General features: G+C 31.8%; 1 protein-coding gene across 41 annotated transcripts in view; it reads right to left on the bottom strand.

Moving 5' to 3' along the window:
* Positions 1-2,745: 2,745 nt before the first annotated feature.
* Positions 2,746-22,715, bottom strand: part of LOC130899969 (disks large 1 tumor suppressor protein) — a 1,257,949-nt gene continuing 1,237,979 nt past the window's right edge. For all 41 annotated transcript variants that reach the window (XM_057810209.1, XM_057810221.1, XM_057810210.1 and 38 more), the window contains 5 exons: positions 16,945-17,094; positions 11,648-11,820; positions 10,038-10,147; positions 7,984-8,075; positions 2,746-7,235 (listed from right to left, as the gene is read on the bottom strand). In XM_057810209.1, the coding sequence (XP_057666192.1) occupies positions 7,129-7,235; positions 7,984-8,075; positions 10,038-10,147; positions 11,648-11,820; positions 16,945-17,094 (632 nt within the window). In that variant the 3' untranslated portion in view covers positions 2,746-7,128. The remainder of the gene's footprint in view (positions 7,236-7,983; positions 8,076-10,037; positions 10,148-11,647; positions 11,821-16,944; positions 17,095-22,715) is intronic.

The following is a 22,715-nucleotide window of genomic DNA, read 5'->3' as shown; positions in this document are numbered from 1 at the left end:
CTTAATAAGGATCTTTTCACCCAACTATCTTTCTGTCTATATGCCTCATCCAACGCAGTCTTTGCTCTGACCACATATCCCATCTCAACTTGACCATACAGTGTTTTGATCTCTGTATTTTTTTCACCTCTACTCGTTTTTCTCCTTTGTTCATGGTCGTTGCCATACGGCACCACATTCATAATTAAATAATTGTATATTAATAATAAATCATTGACTAGTAGACATTTTATCATTAATGACAAACTCTTTTCTTTATTATTAGATTTCTATCATAAAAAAGTTAAATTCAGAACAAACACCTATGATAGACCAAAAAGTTATAAACTAAACGGTTTTTATAATAATTATAAAGGAATACAATTTCAATAAATACAAGAATTCAATCAATTTTTCAAGGTGGAAAAACAAATGTCAAAAAAGTTTTAGATAATATCAAAAATTGAAAAAAAACTATATTAAATGAACGGTTCCCAAGTATATGATAGATATACTTGAGAAATAATTATAGAAATAATTGATCACTTCTTCTTGTAGAGAAATTTAATCAGTACAATTTAGTTCAACCTTGTACATTCCCATTCATTTCACAATTATTGCCATTAATTTTTATTAGTTGGTCAGATTTTATACATTAATTCGTATTTATATAGATTCAAACACCAATTAGACAGATGTAATACATAATTACTAATAATAAGGGACCTGGAATTTGTACCTGATGTACCTCTTTGAATTATACTTGAGATATTTATTTTGAAGGTATTCAAATTGGAAAGTAGTTCTATCTTGAACCAGAAGAGGTGTTTTACTGTGTATTATGAATCCTATTGTCAACTAATATTCAATTTCTAAACAGATGAACACTTAAATAATACGTTTTTATGGTTTATGTATTATGACTGTCTTATTGTATGCACTAAAAATACAGGGATGAAAACTACTGGCCTTCTAAGCTTCTATCTCCATATCTTCATTTAAGAGTAAATCATTATATACATAAATAAAATTTTGTACTATTGATATTATAATATTATTTGTCGTATTAGTCACTTTATTTTTTGACTTAGCATTTAATACTTAAACTAAGGAAGTGTCTTGCAAAATATAAAATTCTTACTATCCACCAAAATGCATCCTTCTAATTCAAACATTTTGTGGAATATAAAATTAAGTATTTTTGTGAATGGTATTCATCCAGTTTTTCATCTTGGTCATTGGATGGATAAACATTCTTATGCTATTATATTTGTCTCTTCAAATACTTTTCAGTGTCCTCCATCCGCCTAGTTTTTAGCTCCCCTACTATTTTTTACACATTTTTCTTTTGATTTCTAAACTTATTACTTTCTTGGTCTTTTTTGTTTTGTCTTTTGAATTTTAAACTGCTTATATATTTTAATAACAATGTAATTGTTTTTATTTTATTTATTTAGAAATAAAATATCCAATGTTTTGCAAGATGACTTTACCACTTACTAATCCTCAAATCTATGACATTCCTAAGAGTGCTATTGATAGTCACATATATATTTTTTTGCCATGAAGTTATATATTATTATTATGGTGCACTATTTTTCCAGATTATAGTCTAAGAATAAGAAATTATAAATTTGATAAATAAATAGACACTTGGCAATGTTTATAAATTCCTTACACTGTTGCCAGATGTTATATTTTGAATGGCTTATTTTCTTTTATTAAAATAGTTGCCTATATAGTGAATATTGTTAAATACTACCTTTATATGAAAAAAATATTTCTATTAATATACTTTTTTCTTAAATGTTACTAAATGAAATTACGTGGCGATTGTTGAATGTGTTTTTATTTTATATAACAGTTGGAAACTCTTTAATATGAATTTTAATGGTTATTTGTTAAATAAATGCAAACAGGATATTTTAAAATGTTTAGCATTTTGATATTAATTATAGATAGTGCATATTTTGACGACAATTATTATTTTAATAATGTGTAATGTTCTACATAACATAACTCAAAAAACAATGTATTCTGATTTTTCTCACATTGTTAATATTGTTTTGAAGTATCCTGGAGGTATGTTAATTCTAATCACAATATTGTACAATTTGCTATTGCAAATAAAGCGGATTCACCAGATACCAGAGTGATCATTTGACAACATGCCCTATTTCCTTTCCATAAAATTGTATTGGTGTGTTGACATTCTATGTATTGTTCTTCTATTAGTTCGTGTACGTTGAGTTTCGTTGTTAAGTGTATTGTGCTCAATTTGTTGAATGTTGTTGTATGGGGTTTTGGCTCAACGCATTGAACACAATATACTAAACACAACGTACCCGAACTAATAGAACAACAACACATAGAATGTCGCTACACCAAACAACACTCAACGCATTGAACACAATACACCAAATAACAACACTTAACGTATTGAGCACAATACACTAACCAACACTGAACACAATGGTGTTTTGGCTCAACACATTAAATACAATACATCAAATACAACGTACACGAGCTAATACGACATTAACACACCCTACAACAACACTCAACATATTGAACAGAATGTGCTCATTGTTTTTAGTATATTGTATTCAATGCGTTATGTTTTGTTTGCTGTATTGACATTCTATGTGTTGTTGTTTCTATTAGGTCGTGTACGTTGTGTTTGGTATATTATTTTCAATATTGAGTGTTTTCGTGTATTTATCAAATATTGAATGAAGTTTGGGATCGTATACATGGAAACAAGAATTTTAGTAAAACTTCTTTTATTAACTGAAATAAGTTAGGTGACAACTTGTTTTGGATAATAACAGATTCCTGTCAAATATACTACACAGAGATAAAGTTGTGTATATACAATTATTTTTTCAATTGATTTATTTCTATTTATCGTCCGTCTCTTTCAATTACTTTCTTTTTCAATCAAATTAATAATATTCGCATCATCGAAAGAATGTAAATATACATACACTACAAAAAACATTGATAAAACTACCTATGTCAGATAACAATTGCATATTATAAATGTTTCAAAATTTGACTATATTCTCAATTATATTTAAAATTTGTTAAAAATTACCAATATACTAATGTTTCAATTCATCAGAGGATCATATTTTTCTTTTCACTTTTTAAAAGTATTAAATTTTATGTAAACTAAATTAAGTTTCCATAAATTATTTATTTATTCACTCACCTATTCAATTATGGGCAAAGAAAAAATAAAAACACCCTATGACTTTGTTGTTAAAAGCAGGGATATCCTGAACACACTTTTTTTTATTGATAATACCCGCAATGCATTCAGATTGATTGTTTTGGATATTAAAATCCTTAATAATTTCGTTACCGTGGTGTTACCGTCTCAAATGTTGATATTTAACTTTTCCTGTAAAGGATATGTTGACAGTTTTGCCATATTGTTCAATCAAACAAAAAACAAAAAAACAGTTTGCTTCAATTTTTCCTACGAAGTGTATTTTAAAAATTGACTGTATAATCCGCGTAGTTCATTCTTTTTTCAATAGATCTGTCACATCACCCATATAATTGTTGCTGATTAACAGTGTCAAAGGATTTGGCAAAGTCCAAGAAAATGCCCATATAATAAGTTATATGTTTTTGTATAGGATATACACTGCAAAATATTCGCACCCTGAAAGAGTATTGATCGATTTGAGGGTGGAAAAGATATGGACGGTAGAAATAATATCAAACAGATTGTACGCTGAATAAAAACCTTTTGTCAGGTTGTTGTCTGTTATGAACACTTAAAATGGCAAAATAGCACCTACATCATACATGCTATAAATGTTGTGTTTCCAATTTTACAATGTAAAACAGGCGTTTCATCAAAATTTATCAAATAAAACAAAATTTGACGAAAATTTCATCCTGTTCGTCTTTTGCAATAATAGCTCTATCAACTCCAATGTTGAGTAGTTTTTAACTTGTCAAAATACATGACTGTGAGATTTAGAATTCTCAAAATTAAATATTTTAGCTAAAATGTCATCCTGTACTTCTTTTTCCAGCGCAGCTTTATCACCTTCCAACTGTTTGTACGTTCTTTATTCTTGCATTCATGACTGCCAATAATTTATCTTGTGAACATACATGACTGTGAGATTTAGAACTTTGAAAATTTAATATTTTAGCTAAAATGTCATCCTGTACTTCTTTTGCCAGAGCAGCTCTATAATCTCCAACTGTCTGTTGTCTTTTCCTTGTAGTTTCTTCATTCCTGCAATCATGACTGCCAATAATTTAGCTTGTGAAAATACATGACTGTGAGATTTAGAATTTTGAAAATTTAATATTTTAGCTAAAATATCATCCTGTACTTCTTTTGCCCTATATGCTCTATAATCTCCAAATGTCTGTTATCTTTTACTTGTAGTTTTTTCATTCCTGCAATCATGACTGCCAAAAATTTAGATTGTGAAAATACATGACTGTGAGATTTAGAATTTTCAAAATTAAATATTGTAGCTGAAATGACATCCTTCACTTTTTTTGTCAGAACAGTTCTATAATTTCCAACTGTCTGTTGTTTTTTCCTTGTAGTTTCTTCATTCCTGCTTTCTAGACTATCTTAAATTCGAATTAATTTTTCCCTACTCATGCACTAAGATTTTTGTAGATAATAAATTTATTACGACAAATTTAACCAAGTAACTCATTTTTCCTAATAATTCGTCATCGGATTCAAATCTTTGGCTGTATCTGTGATAGTATTGAGTGATAATTAGAGTTTTTCCTTCACTGAGCAAAATACAGTTTCTAAATGTGAAACTGAACAAAAAATAATTACAATAAAATGTCGATGTAACGCCTATTACATATGTCGCAAATAACTTGATGAAATCAAAAAAATATGATCCTTATATAAAATCCAGTATCAGAATGTTTCTTCTAAAAGAAAATGAGCAATACCAATTTATTTTTATAATTGTAACCACATTATTTATGCACATTAAATCCTTTTTACAACTCTGTTGTTCAGAAATTTTTTTAATCGAAATCGATACTTGTTTTCTCTTTCAGGGCGATTCCCATAAAGTGAAAGGGCCACAACTACCTTGCAATATAAATAATTATTGTGTCTGTAATCTATTCAGTATAAATATATTTCAGTTCTAGGAACTCTTGGAAGAAACACTCAGAATACTGTAAGTGCAAATAATAATTATTTTTGGGGCTCGGAAAACATCTATACAAGCTTAAATTGAGTGATTGCTATAAGATACAAGTGAATAAAAATTAGTTCTCATATTGCGATTTTTTATTATGATTTTGAGGATGATTCACAATGTATCTTGGTTCAACCGTAATTTCTACTAAGAATATTACCCTAAATATTTATTTGTATATTTGTCAATAACAAAATCCAGAAGAATTCGATAGAATCAATATCTGAAAAATATATTACCTCATAACCGAAATAGTCGATAATTTTTGAAACAAAAAAAAAATAATAGGATGAAACTTATTAGTGTGTGTTTTTAATGGTAAAATATGGCTTTTTTTGATTTTCACCAAAACTATAAGTTGAAGGTAATCAAAAGATCTACAACTAATCTTGTTACACTTTTATCACATAACCTCAAAATTTATGTGAAAAATTGATAAAACCATTTTTTTGGTTTTTTATTTATATCTTTTAGAAAGTCTTTTTTCACCAAATTGAAAATTTACCATTCCTTGTTCTAAACACACTGTAATTTTTCTGATGATTGAAATATTTATTATTTCACCCTATTTTGACTTAATATCCAAAAAGCATCCTAATTTTCTATCGAAAAATCTCACGATTTTTCTAAAAAGTTGGTAGGTGTTTTGTTCGTTGAAATGTCTACTTTCTGAAGGTATGAAAAAAAATATACAATATAAAATTTTTTTAGAAAATGCAAAAAAACGAAAAAAGTACGAATCTGAAAATTTTTTTAGTCGTTATGGACAATAGAAAAATTGTCATGGTTCTGAAAAATGCATCAACGTGGAAGAATAAAACTACCAGGGATTTGCTGATTCAGATGAAAGTCTGAATGAAGAACAAACGCAGACTAAAAGTAATATTGGATATATAGGGGGCAAAATTTTTGGAGTTTGGATTGAAGAGGTCCTGCTGTATGGGCTAGAATTAGGCTATTAGCGGGTGAAGTGGGTGAGTTTTTGTAAATTTGACATCAAAATCGTAGCCAACAGCCCCGAAAACCTTAGAAGTGATAACTTCATGAAGTATGGGAAAATGGGTGGTTGTTAGGGGGTAAGTTTTTGTGAAGTTGACATAGAATTCGTAATCAGCGACCTCAAAAATCAACCGAATGAGGGATTTCAGATCGATAACTTGAACAATTCAGTTTTGTCAAGTTTTTTGAAATTTGGACCCACTGTGCCTACCCCGTGTATGTAATTTGATCATCTCTTAGGCAATAAAGATATTTTTTTATGTTCACATTTTTTCTGTGAATGTATAAAAAAAATAATTCCTATTTGAATGAACTCAATGATAAAAAAAATAACAGAATCAACAATAGTAAAAAAATAAAAAGATATATAAAGAAAAAGGGGGCTAAAGCATCTGTTTGCACATAGCACTCTGTAAAAATATAGAACGGAATATTAGAAATAACCAAAGAAAGTCTTTCACAATTGTTATCAAAATAATATCATAACTGGTTTAGGCATTTTAAGTGAATAAATATTTAATAATGTTATGGTAAATATGTTACGGTTCTAAAGATAAATAAATTTTTCAGATATTCATCTGCCAAATTCTTCGAGATAACAAACAAATGAGTAAAACTGAGCTGTTTTTATCGCAAGCACGCAGTTTACAGGCACCGCACATCTTATAATTGTCAAAAGTGCTCTAAGTGTCTCTCAATCATAAAACAACGATATATATTTAGGATTAACCCAAACTAAGTACTAAAAATTCGTCAAATCTATATTAACGTTAGATATTTTAACAAAAAAGTAGTACACAGTTTTGGCTACCTTAAAAATACCATGAAAATTATTTTTTACGAATTTAGGGAGAGGGGTATTGGATATTGGTAAAAGGGTTGTTTTTTAGTGTAGCCGATGGGGACGAGATGGAAACATCCAAATTGGGGGGGCCAAAGGTCACAGTTTCTCTTTGGCGGGTACCCAAATGTTTGGTCCCGATTGTTCTTTGATTACATCCTTCACTTGGTTATAAATGTCTTCGGGAGTATCACCTTGTACAACGGCTGTGAAAAAATTTAAAACTATTAGTGTTTTTAGTGTTTTTATTGTAATGAAATGTAAGAAAGTATAGGCTCGGACTAGGATGACTTGGGGCTCTCTATCCTCTTAACGTCTTCAGAGACTGAAGGTAAAAACGAGTTTCTTTAGTCTTTGAAGACAATAACTTGTTATCGAAACGCGCGTCAGACGGTGTAATTTTGAGAGTTGGTGTAGTGGTAGTGTAAACAGCGTGTTCAGTATGAATATCCCCAACGGTTCCAGAAATTCCAATTTAATCCTGGGAGGTGTGGCAAATTTTGAAAATTTAGGTATTTGAAAACGTATTTTTACACTATTTGGGCACTTCCAAAGAAATTCACCTAGTTGTTTATACAAATATTATGATTTTAAACTTCTTTGTCAGTTAAGTTGGAATTTCTGGAACCGTTGGCGATATTCATAATGAACACACTGTTCATACTAACACTCACAATTACACTGTATGGCGCGCGTTTCGATAACTAAGTTATCGTCTTCAGAGACTGAAGGTAAACTTTACTCGTTTATTGAAACGCGCCTCAGTTACAGTGTTGGTGTAGTGGTGGTGTAACAGTGTATTCAGTATTTTTTATCAGTGTTTTAGAGGATATCACAACGCTACAAAACACATTTTGTAGAACTTTCTTTTTGTATGTTAGATGGAGAGGAAGACCTCCACGAATCTTGTTTGTTCGAGCCTACAAGGGTATTAACTAATTTTAGTAAGTTTACCTGTGAAGTATTCGCCAAATTCTTGCTCCATTTTGATTGCCCGCTCGAAAGTTTTCTTAGCTTGTTCTTCTGTCATCCTTTTATTCATCTCCCTACAAAAATAAAAATGTATTTAGCAAGAAAACTCAACTAAAAAAACGTTTCATCAGTGGTGGATTTATTAGTAGGCCGAGTAGATTATAGCCTAGGACAACATATTTCAAGAGGCGGCAAATTTTATTCAAAAGTTTTTTACTTCGATTTAAGAAAATTGGAAAAGAATTTTGTTCTTGTTATTGTAATTTGATCAGATAAAAAGTTATATGAAAATAAATTACTATGGAATTGAGAAAAATGAGGATAACGGGGGAGGAAATGAGGATTTGCTTCGTATTGAACAACCAGTAAGGAAAATAATGAGTGTGGCAAGATGACATAGGTACACGAAATATTTAAGAGCTTTATAAACTACAATAGAAAATTATGCATTTTGCAACTAGGACCCTAGTTCGTAGGGCCAATTAATAAATATTTTGTCGTATACAAATAAAAGTAGGAAATAATATAAACAAAATCAAGAACAAGCCAAAGGTTAAGAGTTAATTGAACCACAACAACTTTTTAAAATTTTTATTTGAAAAAAAAGGAGCAAATTTCTGTATACAGCAACGATTTGAAGTTTAATACTACTCTAAATTAAGACAATCCTCTGAAAGTTTCTCGGGTTGCTACCATACAGGGTATTCTATTTTATTTGTGATAAAAAAATGAATGGTTCATGTTTTTCCATCCATCTGGTATTTAAAAAATATTCATATTTCAAAAAAATCATATTATGACACTAACTATCTTTAGTGGAACAATATTTTTTCTTCAACGTGTCATAATATTTAGAGCGTTGATTCACCTATCATGTTCACCTAAACGTATCAATACATTTATACGAGGGTTGCTATGTAAGTTTTGAGATATGGCAACACTGTTGTGAATATGTCAAATCTGACATTGCCATCATAAAATTTGACATTTTTAATGGCGAACGTACTCAGAACTTGTTGTCTGACGAGTGCTATTTGAGTTGTTTATAGATAATTTAAACATTCATTTTGGTCAAAAAATGGAGTTAAATCGTAAACATTTTTGTGCGATGATTTTCTATGACGTGGATTAGCCTAACAGCAGTGGGACGATCAACTGGCTTCGACTTTTGGTGATGAAACACCATCTCTAGCTACTATGTTTCGCTAGTTTTTCGATTTCAATCGTTGTGTCAGAAAACAACGATGCTAAGCGTAAACTGATATTGCAAGATCGTCATGTGACATACCGTGTGATTGAGGCATACTTGAGCAAGAGTTTCACTCGCATACATTCAATGTTGCGTAAACATTTGGCTGTCAAAAAGATTTGTTTATGTATAATTTGACAATCGCTCAAAAAAAGCTCGTCTCGATAGCAATGCAGAACGGTCAATTCTGAACGGTACACCAACATTTGTTTACCAGAAGAGTTAAAAAAATTCAGGGAAAGAATCGCAGCAGACGAATCATTCTCCATCACCACATCAGTTCAAACAAAAACGTTTTTGAACAGTCAAAACATCGAAATGATATTTCATTCGCCGTACAGTCTTTATTTAGCACCCAATGATGTCGTCTTATTCCCGCAAATCAAAAACAAATTGTCCAACGTTTTTCTACACCCGAAGAAGCAGTTGAGCGTTCAGAATACATGTTTTGGAGGCACCTCAATCGGAATGGAAGAAATGCTTGGACAATTGTTTCAAACACATGTATTGATCCCAATGGAGAATATTTTAAAAAGCACTAAAGCCATATTCAATTCTAAATAATATTTGTTTTTATTTTTGTATCTCAAAACTTAAGTAGCAACCCTCGAATAATATAAAATCAGTGAGCAAAATATTTTTTACAATCAAACATCGGAAATTGTCAACTTACGTTGAGAGATTTGAAATTAATGTTAAATAAATAAAATATAGTATCTAGCAGTATATTACTGTAGTAGTAGCTTAGTTAATTTTTTATTTATTAGTTTTATACAAATTTACTTACATTATAGATTCAACTGACTTCGGCTTAACAAAAATAGCAATCGGGTACAATTGCGCCACCTGTAGCCTCTTTATCGCGTTGCCGCTAACATCCAGAATGCAGTGCTTGCCCTAAATTGAATAAACAATATTTTATTCATATACATAAACATGTTAAAATTGCTGAAAATATTAAAAATTTATCTTTTGTGATAAGAACGTTTCGGACATTGTGCTGAGATCTTGTCACAATATTTAATTTCGTTCTAACCTAGCTAGCTTAGACGGCCAAAAAGGAGACATTTTATAATATTCACAATTCCAAAATATAGATCCTCAACATAATTTTTGTGGAAATTAAAATTTTGATTTTGGTAGATATAGAAGTTGGTGAGTTCTTCAGTAAGATCCGAGTTGCAAGTAACATCAACATGAGGAGCATCTAGCTCAATACTCTGATCGGTCGTTTGCTGAAAATCAATGCCCAAATGGTAACACGTCCTCTTTTAGGATTATTTTTTGAGGTACCAATCATATTAATACCCTCATATGCTTCTAAAAATCACGTTGAATACTTATGAAAGTAATTCCTTTGTATTTATTTGATTCAATAATGTACTATGTGGCAATGTAATTCAATATTCGTTTGGGCTTATACAGCCCAGTCTATAAAGTAGTTGTGTGTATGTTGACCTATGCAATGAAATTAATATTGTTATTGAAGTTAGTTAATAGTTTTGGATAGTTTATATACAACTTTTAGTATATTTTTTTATATTTAATTCTTTGATCAATATTTATTGAGAAAAAAATTATCGAACAAAAATTTTGTAGGTAGTTTAAACATTTCAGTAAGGCCGTTATATTGCGTGACGTTATAGGTATAAAATAAACATATTATGATATAAAGTAAATACGACAGTCATTCTCTCGGTTATTCTAAAATAAGCGTTATTATTAAACTTTGATTGGTCTGAAAAATGGTATATAAATCGTGTTTTGTGCCAGGATGTAAAAATGCTACGATTGAAACGCCTGGAGTTTTTTATGATGACATGTAATTCGAATATACAACAAAAATGGTTTGAAAGTGTAGGTCGTTTTAACGATCCCGCGTAATGTAATTAATTTTGTCGCCAGGATCATTTTAATGTAAGTAAGATTAAAATTTAGCTTATTTTAATAAATAGTGTTTGTTCTCAGTTTTTTCAACTCATTCTCATTCCATATCCTCCTCGTTTTTTCTTTAGTAAAATACTCGTTAACATTTTTTTCTTCCTCTATTTAATCTCTTGGTTTTACGAACATAGATAACAATTTTATTAGCACTTGTTTGGATCCCATTGGTTTTCATATTAATGGCTACCCTGAGTTAACATATTTCTATTAATATCTGCTTTTGTAGAACACAACTCCCAAATATGTAATATTTTTTACTAAAATGGAAATTGCACATTGAAATAATGTACAAATGGAGCATACACAAATTAGATCTGATTTGCAATTTGCTTAACAGACAAGCTGAGTTCTAAAAACTTCAGAGAAGGAACATAAGATTTCAACAACCTGGGTAATGATATAAAATAACAAATCAGGTTTAATTAGAATATTATTACTACTAATAAAACTTACCTTGTCAGCAACTTCTCGTACAGAAGCAACAGAAGTCCCATACAAATTATCATTGTATTGTCCAGCTTCGATAAATAGGTGGTTTTGAATGTCCCTCTCCATTTGTTCTCTAGATGCAACAAAATGATAATCTCTTCCATCAACTTCATATTCTCGTTTTGGTCTTGTTGTATCTGAAATTAACAAACCAAAATTTCTTCCAGTGTTTGTCAAAATTTGGGAAGATTATATTGCATACCCTTTTCGGGACGATGAAAGAAGAAACAACACTGACTGGCCCACCGATAACAAAAGAAGAAATTCGAAAAGCAGTACAACAGTCAAAGGATAAAAAAGCAGTAGGACCTGATGAACTACCGTCCGAAATTATTAAATTAATTAACGACGATAATATTTCTTTTCTAAAAAATATATTTATAGAGCAAATTTCCCTTAGACTGGCTAAAATCCACTTTCATTCTACTGCTCAAGAAATAAAAAGCAAATAAATGCAGTGAATAGCAACTAATCAGTCTAATGCATTAAAAATCTTTTTGAAATCCTACATAATGGAATATACAGAAAAATACGAAGCCAAAATCAGAGATACTCAACAATTCGGTTTTAGGAGTGGAATGGGGATAATAAAAGCTCTATTCGATGCTCTTGTGCTTGTCTAGAACTGCCGATACGTACAGAAGGATGTATTTCTCTCTTTTTTTTATTACGAAAAGGCATTTGAAAAGGTTCAACATCAAAAATTAATCAAAGTATTAAATACAACGGATGAAGATGAATGAAATATAAGATGTATTCAAAATTTGTACTGGCCCCAAATTGATCAAGTGTCAAAACATAAATTAAAAACAGATGACATAGCAATTAGAAGAGGAATCAGACTAGGATCTCCACTTTTATTTAATTTCTACCCTGAAGCCATCTTTAATAAATTAAGATAGAGGAGTGAAAATAAACAATATTAGATAAGCAAAAGACTCAGTTTTAATAGCAGACGCAGCTCATGATCGACCGAATAAACTGTGTTGGATTGAAGATAAATCGGAAGACGTAAAGTGCCTTATACAGATGTGCAACTCTTGGTAGATGATGCATTGGAGCGGGTAATACGCTACCTCGGAAGTTGATTGGACGAGGACTGGGAAAATGAGAGAGGTCAAAGTGAGAAGTGAATTGGTCCTCAATTATTATTTAAAATTTATGAATATTCTCGTCAATAGAGATATGGTCGGTGTTGCTTTATGGCAAGGAAACATGGAGGCTTAAAAATTCAGAGATTAATAAATTTGAAGCATTTGAAATGTAGACCTATCATCTAATGCTAGGAGTACCTTGGACTGGCTAAGTAACCAATGAACTGATATTGAAAAGAATGTTAAAAGACAGAGGAATTTTACTTGATATAAAAATGAGAAAACAGCTTATTTGGATCACATACTCGGAGGCACAAAGTATCAATTTATTCAACTTATATTTGACAATCGCTTAAAAAAAGCTCGTGTCGATTGGTGCAAAGAAATGCTGAAAAGATTCAATCGCGGCGCTTCAAAAAACTTCTATAAGATCGTGACAGGCCAAAACTCATGGATCTATGCATATGAACCCGAAACTAGGCAATGACTGAATGGGTCTTTCAACACCAGCCAAATTCAACAAAAGTTGTTCGCTCTCGAAGCACTTCGAAGCAAATGGTCGCATGTTTTTTCAGAATAACTGCTGTTCGATTAGAACAATGTACAACGGTCAATTCTGAATGGTACACCAACATTTGTTTACCAACTATGTTGAAAAAAATCAGGGAAATAATCGCAGAAGACGAGGGTAGGATAGATGGTAAGCGGGGAATCAGGAGAAAGCAAATATTTAGGCTGAGGAACGTTAGAGAGTGGAAGACCCGCCTCATCGATTTAAGACGCATCTGAATTTGTTTTCGCGTTAATTGAGTTTTTACGATAACTCTTAAGATATTAATTTGTAAGATATCGTATGAAATATTATAATAAACTGCATGAAATACAATTATTAACCTATAACCATCCAAATAGATTTAATAGATTTCCAGCAGTAAAACCATTAAATTGTGAATATGTTACCGCAACCGCTGTGATAATAATTGTAAAATTTCTATGTACACTAGCATAAAATGTCTATAATCCTTTATTTCAACAAAAGGCAATTAACAGAAAAATTATGGTGATACTCATTTTTAATTTGCACGTGTTCGCTCTCCTAATTAAAACGTTTCAATAATAGTGTGTTTGAAATAAAAGTTTTACAGCATCGAGAATAAAAACATGATAAATGGAACGTTCTATTTTTATATTTTTTAAAGGAATAGAACTGACTCTTTTTGCCATTTTTCTGAATTATTTCAATTGGTGAGGGAGTAATTTAATGATAATTATTCAGGTAACTTGCAACCCCTTTTAGAAATATAACGAGCAATTAGGGAAAATTATGGAAACAACACACTATAATGCACAATTTCATGCAGTAAAAAACGTTACTGAAATAATTAGAGAACGTTAAGAGTAGTACGTATAATAGGAAAGTAACAATGGAAACATACTTGCGGAAAGAGAAATGAAAAAATGAACCTAAAATAGTGAAACGGATGACAATATATTAGACGTACCTAGGCAGAATTTCAACTCGAATTGTAGCGATCATAAATTATGTATGGGAAATATGAAACGATCAGAAACAGAATGAAAAAAGAAATAAATAAAAAAGTGAAGAATGTTTCTAGTTGTGGATTAAAATGGAAATCGTCGAAACTTTTAATCGATTAAAAAATTAGCAGGCGAAAATAACTGTTCTAAATGTCTACGCGCCATCCGAGGAAGCTAACCACGAAGTCAAAGAGGAATTTTATGTAAAACAAGAAGGGATATGCAAGAAGATACCCAAGAACGATATCAGACTTCAACGCACAGATCGGAATGCAGCAAATAAACGTTCAAATACTTATATCGAGAATATGGACACATATTGTGCAGGATGCGAAGTCTCATAGAGGAGCAAATGCAGGCTCAGACCATTTCCATTATTTGCAAAGATGAAGATGAAAATAATAAGAGCCAGAATATGTAGGAAAGAGTAGAATATTAGTGCAATTAAAAACAAATCGTGCAATCCGTAGAGGGTACCAAGACAAACTACGAGAGAATCTGTCGCAGTTATATTGAAGAAAATTGGAGAAATATAAAAGAAGCAATAATAAACGCAGCAAAAATAAACGCAGCAAACAGTGTACTGGGGGAGGAAAAGTCCAACAAAGTAAAGCGTGATTTGACAAAAAGTACGAGACACATACCAGAATACATGGTTGCAGAGGGTTACAACAAAAAAGTAAACGATCTTACGAGCTACAGACAACAAAACGAAACACCAACATGCTGCAGAAGAAAGAAAAGACAGTTGATGCTATGCTAGAAGAAATGGAGGAAAACAGCAGGAAACTTTTCCACTACATCAGAGCACAAAATACGCCCAAGAAAGCGTTATTAAGAATAGAGAGGAATACTGATATCTTGAGGTAGTTGGCCGGCTGAGACAGAAGAAAGTCTATATACAAAAATATACAATATCATCAACGAAATATGGACTGATCATTCCAATTCTGAAAAAGAAAGACCCAATAACACCCCTAAATAAAATTCCAAACACTCTTATAAGTAATAGACTAATGGGATGCATTGAAGGGAAACTCGTAATCGGCAGGGTTTTAACGCCGATGTTTGTTAAATTTAAAAAGCCTTTTGATAGTACCAACAGGAAATGGATAGAGCAGGTGATTAGTAAATAGAGGATCCCTTCAAAGCTTCTATATTGATAAATATGGCGATGAACAAGTCTAAGGCCTAAATTTTGACAGAGGACGGACTAACAGAGGTAATTCCAGAAAAAAGAGGTGTTAGGCTGGAGGGCAATCTATCGACGACATCTCAAGAGACAGAGTCATAGATTGGTAGAGACATTATTTCAAAACAGAACACAGATAGTAGGATCTGCTGATGACCTGGCACTTATAACAAGTCATAAGAAAAACTTTTAATGTTCCAAAAACAAAGTACCTGTTGGTGACTAAGAGAAGGACAAACAACGAGAGATAATCATTCTGGGAGGATATCAATTCCTAAGAGTGAGAGATTTCAGGTATTAACGAGGCAAATAGCGTAGAAGTAGCGGAGAGAATCAGAGTGACAAATAGAGCGAACTGGAAGTATATGTAGTTTCTAACGAATGAAGAGCTGAGTACGAACATAAAATTGAAAAAATATTCAGAACAGGATTGAGATAATTCATTACATATGGAGCCGAAATCAAGTGCCGATCGGGGAAGGACGAAGAGAATCTTCAATTAAGACAGAGAAAGATCTCAAGATACTGGGACCCGTCAAGACCGATGAAGGATACCTAAGGTTAATAAACCACTAGACCAAAATCAAGGGGAAAAAGGTTGATTTAGTGATAATTAGGTTAAGTTAGCCCTGTTTCGGATGGTAACAGAGTGGAAGCCAGCCAAAAGGTAGACCTAAAACACGCTGGGAACAACAAGTAATATATGATATTGCAGCGGTGAGGGTGAGGAACTGAAAACAAATCTTGGAGGATAGAGAGGAGTAGAATAGGATAGTGAGGGAAGCTGCAACAGATTGCAGAGTAAACTAAGAAAACTCAAACAGAAGTAATTCACCGTAAAAGATAAATCCAAAGAGCAATCACCTTCTGATTACAGATTGAATTCTGAAATTTCTGGTTTAAGATCTTTAATGAGCTGACAGATGATCTACCTTATTTATCAGATCATAGTTTTCCGAAAATCTTATCCAAACTGAATCGGTTATCATGATTTTCTCCATAGCTTGTACTTAGTTCATATGATTGTAAATATTTGGTGTGAACTGGATTGTTCGAGAAATGATTTTGATCTGAAAAATTTATGGAATCATTCAAGGGAAATGGACTGAATATTAAAGCAGCGCAGGACAAGTGGGAGAGAAGATAAGTCAAATGCAAGTTTTAATTGGGCAAATGTAAAATATCTTTCTGTGAAAAATCCTTGATTTCTGAAATAAATTATCAAGCAATACATTGTTGACCTGTAATTATTAGAGGAAAGGAAAAAATCTAGAAGCGATTTGATGATTTGGTAAACAATTTCAACAATTGGGTGAGAAACATTTAATCAACTCATTAAGTTTTCACGAAAGAATGCATATCGAGTGTTCATTGAGTGATTTGTCGACTCTTTTGGGGCGAATATCTTTTTAATAAATGTAAACTAAGATACTTACGTGGTACACAACTTCCAAACTTATCAGGAAACTCTGATATCAAATCGTCATTAATACGATCTTTAAGAGGACCAAGTACAATAACAGGCCGAGTATAATTTATAAGCAGCTGTTGAACCGGTTCATATGAAAGAACGTTTTCTTCGTTGCCTGAAAAGAACATTAATAACAATTATGTATTTTTTTCTCAATCACGAATTATAATTTTCACCTAATAAGCTTGTATATATTATTTTATATACTTTTTTGAACAATTTGCCAATATTTATAAAAACAAGAAAAATTCAATTATTAAAAGTTAGTAGAAAGTTTACGTTATTAGAATTCAAGATGTGGATCAAAATTAGTATTAATGCTTCTATGATGTTATGTAATTTTCATAAAACAAATACTAAAAAGGCAAATTCCTCAATTGACAATACGTGAGCTTTTTAGTTATTGAAAAAGAAACTGTTGTTAGTAATTTAACATTTTAGATACACGAAGATGGTCCTAGTAGTACCTGGTCTAAGCTCGAGATGGCAATAGTTGCTTGAAAAATACCACTGTATTAGAAAGTACACAGTCTATACAGCATTTATTTCAACTTTAAAGGCGCCATGTAGTTTAATATTTGTTTGGTAGCCATCAATAGTGAACATTTTTAGTGAATTCGTAAACATGATCGTTACGTGAAAGGCTTTAGCTCAACCAATATAAAAGCTGTACTAGATTCTACTCTGAGTGAGACTGCTCCTTCGATATCAAAAGTAAAATATTGAGTAACAGAGTTTAAACGAGGCCGTACGTCCTGCGAAGATCGGCATCGCAGTAGTCAATCAAATGGGGTTACGACTACAGCAATTTTGAAGAAAATCTACAAACGGTAGTGGATGATTGTCGACTGAAAGAACGTGAGCTAGCAGACCTAGTAGGCATTGCAAAAAGTTCAGTAGATCGCATATTAATGAAAATTTGGACACGAGAAAGTTGTGCGTGAGATGGGTGTCGGGTTCGCTCACAATGTAACAAAAACTGAGTCGTGAAGATTTTTCAATCGACGTGGGTTCATCACTTTACACCCGAAATATTAAAACAATCCAAACAATGGGCTGAGAAGAGAGTACCGGCTCCAAAGAAGGCAAAGGTCGTTCCATCTGCAGGCAAGGTCATGGAGTCGGTTTTTTAGAATGCGCATGGGATAATTTTCATAGAATTTTCTTAAAAAAGGAAAAACTATCAACGGCTAGTATTATGCGAACTTATTGCAACATTTGAGCGAAGAAATTAAGCAAAAACGGCTAAGAAGAAAGTGTTTTATCAAGGCAATGCACTAGCTCACACATCTGTTATTGCAATTACCAAACTTCATGAATTAAAGTTTGAATTGCTACCTCATGCACCCTATTCGCCAGATTTAGCCCCCTCGGATTATTTTATCTAAACAGACTAGAAAAATGGTTAGGTGGTCAAAGATTTTCCAACAATGAAGAGATGATGTCGGCAGTTAATGGCTATTTTGAATAGCTCGACGATTCTTATTATGAAGCTTATTGAACATCGTTGGGAAAGTGTATGGAGCTAAAAGGAAGTCACGTTGAAAAATAATTATATTTTTTTCCAAAATTTTTGTATTTTCTTTGTTGGGCCAAGTACTTCTGGGACCATCTCGTATCTACACTATAAGCTAAAAATTTTCATCATTCATATTATTAATACTAAGAAAACTAGACTATTGTGTATTGTAGTAAGCATAATTATTTAAATGCTATATTCTGGATTGTTTAAAATGATAAGAAATGAAAAAAATATCTCAAAAATATGAATTAGTGCGAAAGGAATTGATTAAACTATAACACTAAAAATTATTCTCAAATAATCTGACTGTTTGTTATGTAATTGTTCTTTGATTATTCATGAAGTACTAAAATTAAATAACCCATTTATTATTATCAATTTTATTCTATATATTTTTAATATTCGTATATACAGGACGTATCAATCTTACGACAAACTTCGGTTGTGGGATTTTCAAGAGATATCAAATAATAAAATTAAGAAAAATAATAAATAGGCACAAAATTTAAGAGTTTAAAAATAAATTGTAATACAATATCAGAATAGCTCTGTAAACTATAAAATGTTCATTTTTTTGACATTCGTTAGTTATTTTTTATGTCAGTTGCATTTGGGAATAATAATAGCATGTATAATTTGATTTTTCAAAACCAAAAATCATAAAAAGGTGATCCCGTCTCTAGGATTGATAGAAAACTGAAAAATAATTTGTGATTTCTCAGTAAAAAAATTTTTCTACGATTTTGCCATAACAACTGACATTGAAGTTTTATAAGAATATGTTTTGGAAGTTGATACATCCAATGAATTATAATTTTAATTAATAACTTGATCAATACTTTATACACTGATACCAAGATGCTGTCGTCGACTAAGGCGTATACATTTTGTGAATGAGAGAGTCATTGTTATAGACGATGAAAAATACTTCACACTTGCCAATTCCGAAATCAAAGTTGTTTGTTGTTTATTTTTGTATGAACAATATTAAAGACTAAGTAAAATATATCGTAAATTTCGCTGATAAAGTTCTGGGCTGGTGTGCGATTTCAACAAGAGTGATATCCAGTCCCCAGGGGGAAGCTGTAGATTCTGAAAGGTATATTAACAACTGCTTCACTAAATTCGTTGATTTTGTACGTCAGCATCATTTTCGAGACGATAAAATGTTTTGATAGAATTTATGATTATGATAAACCCTCTAATTTACCACAGGCACGTCTAATTGAAGTTTTTTTGGACTTTTATCTCGCAAAGTGTATAATGGAGAGTGGCAAGCCGAAAATGAGGGAAAATTTCATAAAAATAGGCGAAACAGATGTTTAAGTTGTCCAAGACCTAATGAGAGATGTTCGCAGAAAATGAGGTCTAGTTGAGGAGCACTGGACCCTCCTTTATTTAAGTTATTAACTTTGTCGGTTCTAACCCCTTCATATTAGCAAATAAGAAAAGTTTTGTATTTTGTATTTTGTACCTTAACTCTTGAATGTATAATGTAACATAACCTTACATTAAAATCTTCAAAAAAAGCACTCCCTATTCGGTATAATATAGAGGGGTTCTTATATAAAAAAATCATGTTTGATTTTTAACGGTATAGTTAAAGATAATTCTAAATATGGATCTTAACGAAATCTATAATCTATTTCAAAAACATTTTTTGAATTTCTCCATTATAACCCATATAACGAAGTTTTTCGTAAGAATGGTACACTTTGCATATTCATACTTTAAATAAATTCTAGAGCATTGTAGAATAATGACGTCGTCTTCAGATTTTAACTAAACGCGAGTTTTCTCATCCTTCTTTAAGTACCATTTCTGTTTCGAAGGTTGTTTATCGTCATAACTATTTTGACTGTGGAACCTACGGTCCTAATGTGGCCTTTAAACCATTTTTGAATATTCCCAAGACAAGGTATTCTCATTCCAACAGATCCTGTATTATGAGCTATAGAATCTCATATTTTGGACCTCTTATAATGAGGCTAAAATATTGAAATTATCTTGTTTCCACTTCATGAAGGATCTCTACGTCCTTCCTCATTCTTTTCAGAACATCTTCATCAGTCACATGACTTGTCCATGATATTCTCATTATTTTTCGCTCGCAAAATGTTTGGAGGATCCAAGGTTCTAAGCTATACAAGAGGACTGGAAATACGTAGTAGTAGATACTTGAGTATCTGCGTTCTGAGCTCAAAACTCGGGTCGCGGCTACAGAGAATCTTCTTCATCTTCATAAACGGGCTTTCTCGATTCGAATTCTCAGTTCTAAACAGTAATCTACGCAGCACTCAACACTTTTAACCAGCTAGTCATACCATTCGACTTTTTCTAGTCTTTCGCCTTCTATATACAGTTGTTCATTGGGCGCCTCAGATTTGTTTGTGAGTATTGGTTATTCGCTTTTTCAGTCGGAATATAATCATCAATTCCAGAAATTTCTTAGTGTTTTTAACTATATTTATTTCCTATAATATCCGATTCCATGATTTAAAAATTATAGAAATTTGAATTAAAAACGTATTCAGGACGTCCTCCATTCTCGATCAGATATGAAACCGTAATGCGCTTTGATAGAAGCTCTGTTAATTGGTTGAATAATCAATTTACGAATATATGGATAAGTAGAGGCTTTATGATACAACCTCTCCCAATTTTATATAAACGCAAAGCTTGTTTATCTATATAGGACAAAAGAAGTTTTATTCTATTCCGTCAGTCGCGCTACGTATAACTGAATGGACAAAAATCATAAGGCCTTATGATGGCAAAAAATGGGAAAAAACGAGGAGACACTCTAAGCCCACTATTGTTCATTCTAACAATGGATGAAATACTAAATAATGTGAAGAAATGAACGAGACACCTACAAAAAAACAGAGGATACCTTAAAATGATCCCAATAAACTTAGAAGGTTTACTATATGCAGACGACATCGTAAATATGGCAGAAAATCACAGAAAGATGGAAGCATTAACTGAAATTTGGATAGAAGAGAAACTGCAAATGGAAATTAACATAGAAAACATGATAATAAACGAGAAAACGGAAAGAAAATCAAAGTAATGGCAAAAGAAGAACAAATAGAACAAACAGCAAAATAAAAGCGGAATAAAGGAAGAAACAAAGAAAGAAAAACTGAGCGTATACTATAAAATAACAGTTCCAACACTGACATATGAAAATGGAACGTGAGTAACTAACAATAAAATAGATAGTGGAGTGAAAGCAATCGAGATTAAGTAATCAACGAAATTATAAGAAACAATTAAAGAAAAAATAGAGAAGGAAAAAGGAGAAGGGGCAGACCAAGAAAAACATGAACGAACAAATAGCAGATATAAAAGAAAGCGAAGGCAACAGACAATAAATCAAATGATGATACTAGCACAGGACAGGAAATTATGGATGAAATGGGTAAATGAATAATAAATACATTTCCAACGACCTAGAGAGGACAAAAGAAGTAATGAGAAGAAGAAAAAGAAGAAACTTAGGTCAGAATTATTTTACCTCATACAAACTGATGAATAAACAAACAGCTAACTAAATAAACAATAGAATGTATCACCAAGTTGCAAACAAAACTAGATAGATATGAAAAAACATTTGGTCTCAATAAATTTAGCACCGTTGCAATTTTGGGAACCTTAAGCGCGCGATTCAAAAACCTCCATCTCCACTTCTGTCTTGAAACTACTAAAGATCGATGTCCTTTGAAAAGCTAATCAACTAGTGTCCAGTCTGGTAACAGAGATTAAGAGTGCCAGTCTAAGATGGCTTAGTCACGTCGTACGGATACCGGAGGGTCAAACTTGCATACCGGCAAAAACTGTATAAGAACCACGTATAAGAAATGGCGGAGAAAAGTATAATAAGGAGAAGAATGGAGGACAGTTGTCCGGGAGGTAAAGGTTCTAAAGTTCTAAAGAAAACATATTTAACTGGGGCATTTTATGTATCGTATGACAAATTGCGATGATAACATTCTCTTCAATTACTTTAGAATGACCACAAGTACTTTCGATTTTTGGCTGTGTCGTTTAGTAGATACAATTAGTCGTCAAGACATGAACATGAGGACGTGCATTCCACCAATTTTCATATTCTTCTAAAGTTTTATTCTGCAAAAATATTTTACTGTGAGTACTGCGACTAAAAAGGCTATAGCCATAAACTTTGTCGGAATCGATCAAGCGATGTCGTG

This window comes from Diorhabda carinulata, chromosome 12 (genome assembly GCF_026250575.1).
Source record: "Diorhabda carinulata isolate Delta chromosome 12, icDioCari1.1, whole genome shotgun sequence".
Classification (NCBI taxonomy): Eukaryota; Metazoa; Arthropoda; class Insecta; order Coleoptera; family Chrysomelidae; genus Diorhabda; species Diorhabda carinulata.
Note: the sequence above shows the minus strand (reverse complement) of the source record. Positions and strands in the feature narration are given on the sequence as shown.